At 40.1% G+C, this 11,620-nt stretch overlaps 1 protein-coding gene across 3 annotated transcripts in view; it reads right to left on the bottom strand.

Annotated features, from left to right (window-relative positions):
• Positions 1 to 1,561: 1,561 nt before the first annotated feature.
• Positions 1,562 to 11,620, bottom strand: part of LOC103149362 (MAGUK p55 subfamily member 7) — a 21,555-nt gene continuing 11,496 nt past the window's right edge. The window contains exons 4-11 of one of the 3 annotated variants that reach the window (XM_016679853.1): positions 8,323 to 8,404; positions 7,730 to 7,815; positions 7,449 to 7,523; positions 6,262 to 6,458; positions 5,681 to 5,745; positions 3,550 to 3,570; positions 3,426 to 3,440; positions 1,562 to 2,862 (exon numbers count right to left, since the gene is read on the bottom strand). In XM_016679853.1, the coding sequence (XP_016535339.1) occupies positions 2,702 to 2,862; positions 3,426 to 3,440; positions 3,550 to 3,570; positions 5,681 to 5,745; positions 6,262 to 6,458; positions 7,449 to 7,523; positions 7,730 to 7,815; positions 8,323 to 8,404 (702 nt within the window). In that variant the 3' untranslated portion in view covers positions 1,562 to 2,701. Of the gene's footprint in view, positions 2,863 to 3,425; positions 3,441 to 3,549; positions 3,571 to 4,685; positions 4,776 to 5,680; positions 5,746 to 6,261; positions 6,459 to 7,448; positions 7,524 to 7,729; positions 7,816 to 8,322; positions 8,405 to 11,620 lie in introns of those variants that run through there. The other 2 variants (XM_007568470.2, XM_016679854.1) reach the window with 2 other exon arrangements.

Below are 11,620 nucleotides of genomic sequence, written 5' to 3'. Positions count from 1 at the left end.
GGGCTCCAGCCGAACCCCATGTCCAAATCAGAAACCCTAGAGAAGAAGCTAATCTCAGTTTGTACTGCATATCCAGGATCCTATTCTTTAAGTCATGCATTTGTCATGACTCTAGATGAGGCTAGAAACATAGATGAAGAAGTAAACAGATAAAGGCAAAGTTTAAACAATGACCATCAGAAGCAATGACCTCCTTCTTGCAGAAGAAGCTCCAATACATCTATTCCCACACCCCACCAGACTCTTCATCAAAAGCAAAACCAAATGATACTATAACTTCTCTGCTTGAGGCAGGGACTCGTTCTAAATCCAAGATGAGCAGTCAATCCTTTTCTGGTTAAGGAAAGTGAGGATACTCTGACCCAGTCAGAATAGTCAGATTTTGTACAGGGTTATTTTGGAAAGCTTGAGGTGGGTCATTGTCCATCCTTACAAAAAATAAATAAATAAATAAAAATAAATAAATAATTTTTAATTATTATTATTATTTTTCCAGATTAATATTGACAATTTAACAAAGCTACCAATAAACTCTTGCAGCCAATCTGATATTCAGATACAGACTGTGTTTACAGACTGGAAAACAAAATAGCTCCCCACCTGATCTAAAGGATTTTGCATATGAAAAAACTAATTCTTGTATGTTTTCTTCATGCATTCATACATACTATTGGTTTAAAGAGTGTGCAGACATTTTGTATTTGTAACAGACATAACATCAACCTTTTTTTCCCCACACAGAAAAAAACAAGAAGTCATTCTCCAAACATTTCCGGCCAAACTCTACTGTACGAGTTCTCCAAATGTTCCTCCTACAACTGTAACAACAGACGTCTGCAGAAATGATTATGGTTCTGCACTGAAGTGAAGTTCAGGTTCTGATCTTTGTGAATACATCCAGCATCTGTTTCCAGGAGCAGCCTACATATCTGGTCTGGTAGCTACTCTGACCTTCTGACAGAGGAAGGTTTAGCTGGGGTTAGACCAGATGATGCTTCACATCTTTAATCAGTTTCTGTAGCGGTCATCCCAGTGTTTAAACTGGGTTATCTGGGGAGAAGAGACTCACAAAGGATGAGGAAAATGGTCTCCAACCCAACTCTTACAGGCTTACATGGTGGAACAATGTTCCAGATCCGAGGCTGCTAAAAGTCTATTTGCGTCAGAAGCAATCTGTTTCCCCTCCGTCTCATCCCGCAGCTCTACGGGCTTAGAGACGTCTCATCTCAGAATGATGCTGGTCGACCCAGAAGCTGCCGCTAGGTTAGCAAAAAGAATAAAACTCACACTGACAAAATAAGTGGCTCAGATTGTTGAGGAAACTTTAAAGACACAGTCAATGATGCCAACACTAAAGAGTCTGGAAACACCAAAAGCAAAGAAATAAAATGTTATATTTACAAAAAATAAATAAATCCAAGATGACTACAGGAAAAACAAGGTTGAATCTTTTAGGGTTTTTAGTGATGTTGGCTGGTTAATGGTTCAACTGTATTCTGTCGTCCACAGTTTCTAAAGTTCAGTGCGTATAAAGCACAGAAGTCCCTCCGTTTTTTTAAAAAAATGAATCTTTCAGAGATTGATAGAAGCAGGAATAAAAAACAATGATGATGTCATAACTGCTATTTATGCACATGTTTGTTGTTGTGGTTTCTCTTTCTGTAGGTTTAGAGGCAGACTTCAAGGATGTTTACTTTCTCTCCTCTACCGCTACCTCCTTTCCTTTAAAACCCTTTCCCCACTTTTCCCCCTTCCTTTTCATCTCTGTGTGAATTACATTTGAAATAAACCCAAAGAAATGAAGTGTCTCCAGTGGAGTATCATGGCAAAATGCTCCACTTGTGGAAAGTAAATCTGTTCAGCCTCACCTTGACACAAACAACTCTGAGCGCCACACCGCCGGAGAGGACGAGAGAAAAGAAAAAAGGAAGGAAAAAGACTAAAACCTGAGGACAACAACTGCTCGCCTTCCACCACCTCCTTTATTCCGCCGTTCAGCTTTAGTAGCATTGGAAAAACATCTGCTGCTTCTAGAGTTTCAAACCTTTGAGAACGGGCCAACGTTACATCCTACAACCACATCCAACCGGCCGAGAAGCCACGCAGCTGTACTCACCCAGAGGACGTGTTATTAGAATGGTTTCTGTTTTTTTTTCCCTACTCTTGAGGTTTTCTCATTTTGGTTAAATCTCACAGAGAGCTACTGGGTTTCAAGAAAAGCTGCAAACCTACAACACTGCAGGACGTCGCTTGGGCCCAACAGAGGAAGAAGAGACGATGAGGTCACTGAGATTGTGTGAAGGGCAGAGTGACAGAGCGAATCCCCAGAGAGACGGAGAGAGTGGAAAATAAACGGAACATTGAGGCATAGCTGAGACATGGAGGGTGACCCTCTTTAATGTTAGGAGGGTTTGATCCAAATGAAACAATAGATAGATTAATTATGGATTCTAAAAGTGAAAAGTGCAAAAACAATCATTCATTTTCAATTAGTGCCAATATTATGACTTTTTGTACAAATGTACAAATCTCTGAATGTGATTTGTGGCTCCATAACTTAACCCTCAGACTGAAAACAATAACAACATAATATATCTGATAAATAAGTCAGCCATAACAACCAATAAAGGGAAGTTACCGTTTCCTGTGGAAGACACGTGACATCAAAGAAGGTCAAAGTTGATGAATGAAGGGAGAGCTGCTAGAGAAATGGGGAAGCACTTTGTCTAGGACGGATTTTGTAGCTTTCACAGTTATGACAACAGTGAAAAAAATCACACCAAGAGAGGAGAGGATAAGCTGGAAAACAGGATGATGAGAATCTCTCACCTAAGTGGAATCCGCTACAATAATCAGCATCTTCTGGTGATGGGAAGAAAAGGAAAGAAGAATCCAAAAGAGAGTAACAACAACTGATTAAAAATAGGAATCAATCATGAGAGCAACAGAAACCTACCTCTTTAATCACAAAGTGAAAAGGGGAAAATGAAAATGATGCATTCACTGGAATACATGGGGGACAATATGGGGAGAGTAGTGGGACAAACTGATTATTATTATTACTATTAGATATGCATTTTGTGATAACCATAGATGTAAAACCAAATCTAAATAATGCAACGACCTCTGTCACTATCTTCATTCCTGCCCTTTGTCTGATATAAATTTATATTATCAATAAAATTGTCAATTAGTATCTTTAGACGAGTTCGAAACCAATATATTTCAACAAGGTGCAAAGTTCTTTTTCTGAGTAAGTAGAAGAGGAAGGAGAAGGAAACACAAGGATGGGAAGCAGAGGGTGACCTTTCATTTAACACCAAACTGATAAAGGGGTTGGCGATGGTCAAGGGATCTGTGGACTCGCGTACAGCAGCACAAGTACATGGGTAAAATATGAGATGGAAAGGGAAAGGTTGTAGTACCTTCAATTTCAGTAGCTTTGAGTGCCAAAAGGTAAAGAAGCAATGTTAGTTGCTTTTAAAAAGTACTAAAGTTTATGAAAAGCCAGTTGAGCAATGGGGTGAGAAAAAAAGAGAAGAAACCTACCAAGCTCTATCTCCACATCATCTTTCAGAGGGAAAAGAAGAAATGGACAAAGAGAATAAATAAGTCATAATGCTGCAAATAAAAAACATATGTTGGCCAGGGTTTCACCAAAATACAGCCTCCCCCCCCCCCACCCACACACACACGCAACATGAAGACCCCACTACAACCTGCAGCATACCAGCCAAAGCATGGATACCATTGGCATGGTTTTCTTCAGTCTTTTAGGTTTGTGTTAATATGAACTCCCTTTAACATGTAATAGAACATGATGATCATTCAGCTGCAATGACCAATCATTGCAGCTGATTGGTCAGCTGCGATGCAGCATGCCTTATGGACACAACCATGCTCCGTTGTCCTTCATTTGCCTTTTGGACACTAAATAAGAAACACTTGCTCTCATTATGGGTAAGGCTGCTGGATGTGGTGAAGCTTCTGCTCAGGATACTACTTCTATCCTCTGATGCTGATGACAATGTTGTTGGAGGTAAAACTGAGGAGGGCCCAGAAACTTCCTATTTGTGCACAAAAAGTGTATAAAGTGTCAAGAGACGTCACATTTCATTATGAGCTCAAGATTAACAAAATTGATTTAACAGTTCAAGTCAGTAATGTCTGCCGGCCACATGAGTTGGGGATATTTTTATCCACACGTCTACATGTAATGTGTTTGGGTCAGTTACTCACTAATGTGAGTAACTTACTCTATCTCTATGTAATAAACAGCTGACAACATGCTGGTTAAACTTAATACAACAAGATAAATGCGCATAACCATGACAAGCAGAGACAGTTTAAAGGCCGGCTGACTTTCGGGAATCAAGTTATGTTTTCATCCACTGTGTTTAAGAACAAAACATACCTCTGTAGCCTGAGGTAAGAATGTAGCTGAGCATTTATGTGACAAGGAGGACTGCAGAGGGATGAAGGTGGCTCTTCAGTTTTTCTGCGATTCAGCAACGTTGGTCACAAACTACAGTTTCTGTAATTAACTTTGATTCAAGTTTACCTCCAACTCTGCCACCTTCATCAACCTAAAATCACTGGAAATGCTGCTTCAGATAACAATCTAGATGTCTGCCACACTGTCAATATCAAAACTACAATCTTTTCAATATATTTAAATCTGGATCTAATGCAACTATTTCTCTAGATGGTGGATATCTACAGTAGTTCATTACCTAGTGTGACACAATCTGTGAAGTAAGGCTGTGGAGTGGCCACTGTGATTTCACAAGGAGGAAAAACATTCAGATTCAGAAACCTTGGAAGGAATATAACATGTATGTGCTGCTAAAATGTCTGTAAATAATTTGGTACTACTGTATAAAGTGGAGATTAAAATAAAAACAACAAAATCAACATCAAAGACAGACGGACCTTACAGTGAAATGTTTCACCAGAATTTAAAAGCTTTGAATTTCCTCCAGATGCTCCTGAGTTGCGTCAACAGCAGGTTAAAGATCTCTAACCAGCAGCTGGAGCAGGGTCAGGTGACTTCTGCTCTGATCTCTGAGGACACATTTTTAGTTTGGACCAAATGTTTCTGCCTTCACATAAAATCTAGCTTCACATGTTAGAGCTCACATCATTTTCTGCTCTCATGTTCCCCTCCTCCTCCAGCTAGAACACTGAACTAGCAGCTAAAGCACATTAGATGAGATGTGATTGTAGAGAGAGAGCTTAAAGAGCAAACAATAAGGACAACAGGAGAATGAGAACGATATCTTAAATCCTTCCCAGACCTGCCTTATTTATTCTGTGTAAGGCTTTCATCTGCTGCCTATCTGACCAGGAATGGTTCACATTGTCTAATGGCCTCCTGGCCTTGTACATGAACATTCCTGCTGTAATGAAGCACCATGTGATAACAGAGCAGGATGGAGATCAGGCAGGAAACGATCTGACCTCAGTTCATAGAGCCGTTTGTCCTGACATGTGAAGAACCAAGACGCACTACTGAAGCTTAGACAGCTCAGAAAATCAAGTTACCACATCTTAACAATGATGAAACAGTTGTCGGAAAAAGTGTGTGGGACAAACGTCCATCACGCCCACATCCTGTGAAACTGAGACTGTCATGTTCAGGTTTGTTGGGTAAAAATCACAGCAGGTGGTAAATGCTTACATGGCCGCCTGCTGAGGGTCCGTTGTAGTGGCAGAGTTGCAGCGGGCTGCCGTAAAGCGAATCTCCTGCAAAATGAAAAAGAAGGATAAAGAAGGACATGAAAAAAAACAAAGAAAATGTAGAAACACTAATTTTCATGGCCAGTTGGTGAATATTTCACACTTTTCTCTGCTAAGTTTCAGAGAAGCAGTTCTACAATGACCAGCAGCTTTATTGTGTCAGGACAGACTTAGAAAAACAGAACTTAATGAAAGGAGAAGTGGAGACACTAGCTAAAGTCAAGTACCCAAAAACTACTTTACCCTTCGTTTAGAAATGAAAGGCTACGTTTTCCATTTCAACCTCGATGACTTCTGAATGACAACAGAAAACCTACCCAGTGTCATGTGTTCCACATCAAGGGAAGGTTTCCGTTCCCTTGCTGCCCAAAATACGTCAGTACCGTCACTATCATTACTGTCATTACTTATTACGGACCTGACTGTGTGGAAATCCAGCTTATGTTTGGCAGTCCACAGCCAGCAGAAGGAAGAAAACGAGGCTGAAGTATCAGGGAATCGTAGCTGGAGGTTGTTTCTCACCTTTCCTGGAACTGTTTGGACGGGATCAGACCGGCACGGGGATTAGCATCCCCATCAAGCTTTGCCTGCCACCATGTTGCATCTTCTTGGCTCATTATTTGAAGGATGGAGCCCTTCTTGAAGCGCAGACCAGCCTCTTTACATGGGATGGCACTGTCGTTACTGGGATCATAGTCGAACAATGCTCGCAGAAACACCTGGACAAACCAGCAACAGGGCAGACAAAAGAGACAAGAAGGGAGAAACAAGTTGGTTATTGAGGCAGAATCTGGAGGACCTTAATGAAAGTAGGGCTGAAACTGACAATTAAATTAGTAATCAATTAATCAATAGATCAAATAATTATTCAGATGAGATATAGCCAAAATAATCAATTGGCATTCTACATATTTTTCATTTCTATGCAATATTAGAAACACATTAAAATATAGAGATAAGAAAGGAATTAATTAAATAAGAAAAACATTTAGCATAGTACAGCATTCCTTCAATAAAGTTGAAGCAGGTGAAGCTAAAACGATGCCACTTGAGGAATTTTGGCTAAAACATATTTACAGATAAAAGGTGGTTTTATCTCAAATGCAAAAAGTATATATTTTCGGTAAAATATTGGCTTCATTAATACTCTGAATATGTTGGGATTTTGTTTTGTTTTTTCCAGAAAATTGCATTTTTTGGGTCTGTGTAGTCCATTTAAAGATTAATAGATTACTAAACTAGCTGATGATTATTTCATCAATTAATCACAACTAATCATAATTAAGCTCCTCATGAAAGCACAGGGTGATTATTCTATTTTTTCCCAGGTGTCCTGCCCTGCTTTTTTTTTTTTTTTTTTTTTCCAGGAATGCCATGTGCAGAACCTGGTCGTCAACTTATGTACAACACAACATTACTCTACATGAGAGGGATTCCAAGAAAGTCACCATGTTGGCCAATTAATGCTCTGACATCAAAGTAGCCAGGCTTGGCACATGGGAGGCGAGGGGGTTTAGTTGAGGGCTCATCTGGAAGTGTGTAGTTGTTAAGACTGTCAGGAAGGGTAGAGGCTACACAACAATGCTCAGAACCAACAAAAAGGTTTGTTGTTACCCCATGCAGTAGGATCTCAGGAATACTCCCAGGACAGCCTGGGTCCATGTGCAAAAAGAATGATCCTAACTTGGATTTACTGATGAAATACTGACCTTTGGCTCTCTGATAGATGCATCTTCCTTCAAACCAGGGACAACTTTAAAAGTGATGGCTCCCTGTGACTGGGCCTGGATGGTGGATAAAGTATAAATAAAACATTTTAGAGTTTTGTTTTTTTGGTTAAGTATTTCATTTCCTGTTGGGATTAATAAGATTAAGACAATTTTTGCCATCACAAAGACTTTTTTTTCTTTGTTTACCAAGTGAGAGAAGCTGAAACACAAGAAAAATTTCACATATTTAAAGAAAAAATAAAAAAAACCACCAGCCATACCAGGATACGAATGATATCCTCTGGTTTCTTGTCGTCCACAGGGATCCCGTTGACCTCCTTCACTTCGTCTCCAGAATGAATCAGCCCTGACATATAAAAACACCAGAATTAAATCTCTACGATCATCCTGATATTGATTATTCTAATCTTCCAACTCAAGTGAGCTACTGTGTGAAAGTGCAGCGTGTTCGGAGCTGGAGGTTGTGTGCAGAACGGCAGATTAATGTTTACAGTGACGGTGATCAGTGGGCCTGGAAAGGAGTCATGATGTTATTGAGGACATGTGTGGAAATTTGCCTTTGGCTCGACTCTGGCAGAGTCGACACACACAGGCTGGACGCAGTGAACACACACACGCAAGCATGCACGCACACACGCGCGCACACACACACACACGAAACATGTGGACAAGCAGCAGAGCTCTGCCGTCTGTGTTCACTTTTAAAGAGTGGATTGATTTAATCTACGGCACAAACACATCGTTTCTCTGCTGCAGAGTCAGGATCTGTCACACCTCCAACCTGCTGACAGATAAACACGTGGAAAGAACAAGATCAGGAAGAAGAAGAAGAAGAAGAAGAGCTAGAACTGACCGCTTCTGTCTGCTGCTCCTCCTCTCATGATCCGGGCCACAAAGATGGCTCCTGTTTCATCGTCGCGTCTTATTGTTGCTCCCTGCAGAGGAACCAGAGAGGCTGCTAACATCAGTCACATCAAACTGAGTTTATATTTATTTCATTATTAATTTTTTTAATGGGAACAGACATAATAATAGACAAACAGAAGGAAGCAGCAGTTCAATGCCTGTATCATGATGCTTAGAGTGAGATAATTTACAGCAGCCATCCCGAGAGGGGCTTTTACAAACAGTATATCTAAGACACTGCCAGGAAGGTGAGTGGTAATAAAAAGTGAAATAATTAAAAATGATGTCAACATCATTCTACTGGATGGCTTTTCATCAGGTGGAACTAAGCTTTTTTTGCCGAGGTCGGTGAAATCATTAACAGTTTTACTCAGAGTTGAACCAAAAACATTGTCACTTGTAAAGCTGAAACTGACTATAGATTTCATTCATCATCACTCTAAAGTCCAAGTATATGTCGAAAACAGCAGAAGAATGACTTTGTAAGAGGTATAGTAAAGTTTTGGAAATAGTTCAAAATCTGTGGAATCATTTGAAGAGGGATGGGTGCAAAAGTTATCCTTTGAATCTAAGAGATTTGGAGAATGAATAAAAGTCAGAGTGGCAGAATACTGGCAAGTTATGATTTATGATGCTGACAAGCTTCTAACAAGAACACTGAATTCTAATATTCGAATTCAAAGGTGAAGTGTGTACACTTACGAATCCAGATTATATTCCTTCTTAGTTTTAAAATTTTTCACAGCAATTCAAATGTTTTTTTTCAATTGAAATGTACAGGATAAATTTCAATTCCTGTGTAGAAAAAGCACTGGTCACCAAGGAGAAACAGGGACACTAGAACCTCTGCAGCTCAGCCACGGCCTCAACTAAAACCACTTTACTCTTCTTGACCTGCCAGTGAAAACAAACAAAGCTCCATTTTAAACTCACAGCCGCCCGGCCGGAACAACCACTCCAAACATCGGCCATGAACCCAACTGAACACCGGAGCATCTGACAAACATCGTTCTCCTCTAGATTGAGAGTGACAAGGAAAAACAAATAGGAACGGCCGAGGCAGAGAGACGCAGATAATTAGACATGATGTGAATTAAAGCAAAAGTGGAACAACGACAATGACCTCCTGCTGAGCTCTAAACACTGATACAGAGGAAACACAAGATGGTGACCTTCACAGCAGATCTTAAAAACCAGGAGGAACCAAATACAAAGTGGGAAACCTGGACATAAAAATACATCTACCTCCAATCATATCTGCTGTTGGACAGTTTGATAAATCTCTATTATGATACATGAAGTTCTATAATGATTTTTCTGGGAGATATAAAAGAGTGACCCGTTAGGTGACCCTTCACCCAGCAGCCCATCAGGTGGGATTGTGACCAATAACAGTTTACCCTGCTACTCTACTCTTCTCCCTGTCAGCATCCAGACCGGTTCTGGTTTCCTTTTTGTTTCCTTAACCCCCATCTGGACCTTCCCTTTCATCATTAACAAGTCAATTGAAGACTTGCTCTGATAATTATGAGGAACAGGAGTGATTCCAGGAGAAGCTGCCATCTGATGCACCGCAGACGACTCTTTGACAGGAAGGTGCACATTCATTTATCTTCCTCCTCTGAATCTTTACACCTTAATGTTAGAACTGGTCATTACCCAGTTCTTATGACAACACTTGGCAGCCCACCTCACTGCTTCAGACAGGTGGGGGGTGTTTGGGTTTGTGAATTTCACCAAGCGTGTCTGTCTGTCTCCATGCTGCTGCCATGACTCTGTGTGAAGAGCTCAGTGATTCATGCAAGATGAGTGGAAATGCCATCTCCCTGCTAGAAGCTGGACAGAGCCACAGGTTTTCTCTTTATGTCTGTGTGAGAGCTGGATGAGCTCAGATAGAGTTCATCCAGCAAGAGGAAACAGTACCGCCTGTGGATGTTTTTTTTTTTTTAATAAAGATTCTGAGTCTTGCAATTGAATACTACAAACCTCAATTCTTTGTAAATAGGAAACCCTGAAAAATATGTTTACAAAATACTTATTTTACACAGTGCATAGAGAGCATCTCCTGACAAACAATTCTTCGTCTATGCTGTATTTTCATATTGAGAGAATTATTATTAATTTTGAAAAGAAAAGAAAAAAAAAATCGCTAATTGAAAAAAAGTTATCTACAATTTAAAAACTCAGTCTTTTTTAAATCGTGGAGAGAAATTAGCCACATTAACTGTGTTTCCTTTGATCATATAATGGCACAATTTGACATTCCAAAAATACATTCACCTACTGGAAACACTCCAATTAAAAAAAAAACAACAAAAAAAAAGAAGAAAAAAAAAAGACATTTTTGATAATAATGAGGAGGATTTTTTTGGCCATATGGAAATTGGTTTATTTCACAAAATCGTAATGGGAACACTTTCTTCGCATCACATGGTCTACAACTGGATGTCAATATTGGCAGAAATGACAAGACAACTGGAAGTAGTTGGGGGATGATGGCGCAACATGATTTTAACTGCATCTCTTATTTAATGGAAACAACGCAATTGCAAAATTGTGTTTTCTCAACATTAGTGGAATACTGGCAAAGTTTTGTGCACAATTTTAATACCGAGGCTGAGAAAAATGAGACAGTCAACATCAGCAGAGCTCTCCATCTTCTTCTGTGGTATCCTCACCCCCACAGACACTGTGAGCAATCCATCAAGTGGAAGACATGTTGCTTTTAAAGCTCGTGGGTCGGTCTGTAAAACACTAACATGTGTGCCGTCTGCTTGAGTCTCATTAGCTGCTTCATTTATTTCCAGTCCGAGTCGTTCCATTTCTTTCAACATTCAGATGGAAACAGACAACAAAGAATTCTCCTTTTCTAAACATGGACATCCATCAGGTCTCTTCCTGGACAACGTTTCAATCAGGAGCTTCTCTCAAGATCAGCAGACAAACTGGAACGCCACTTCGTTTCTAAGCCTTCCTTTGTCTCCACATCAGCCCACACTGAGCTCAGAATAATGAGGATGGCTTTTAGGTTAAAGGGAGGAAGACGATGACTGAGACTAGAGCAGATCTCCAGATGAACTGGAACCAGAGCGGCTCTGATCCGACTGTCCTGAAAGTGTCAGCGATGGAAAACCGTGGAGAGCCAGCAGTTCATTCCCATCACTGCCATCCATGGAAAACCAAACTGGACAGATCCCAGCTCTGAACCGTCTCATCAAAATGATCAAGTCATTATAAAACACAGA

This window comes from Poecilia formosa, unplaced genomic scaffold (genome assembly GCF_000485575.1).
Source record: "Poecilia formosa unplaced genomic scaffold, Poecilia_formosa-5.1.2 Scaffold223, whole genome shotgun sequence".
Classification (NCBI taxonomy): Eukaryota; Metazoa; Chordata; class Actinopteri; order Cyprinodontiformes; family Poeciliidae; genus Poecilia; species Poecilia formosa.
Note: the sequence above shows the minus strand (reverse complement) of the source record. Positions and strands in the feature narration are given on the sequence as shown.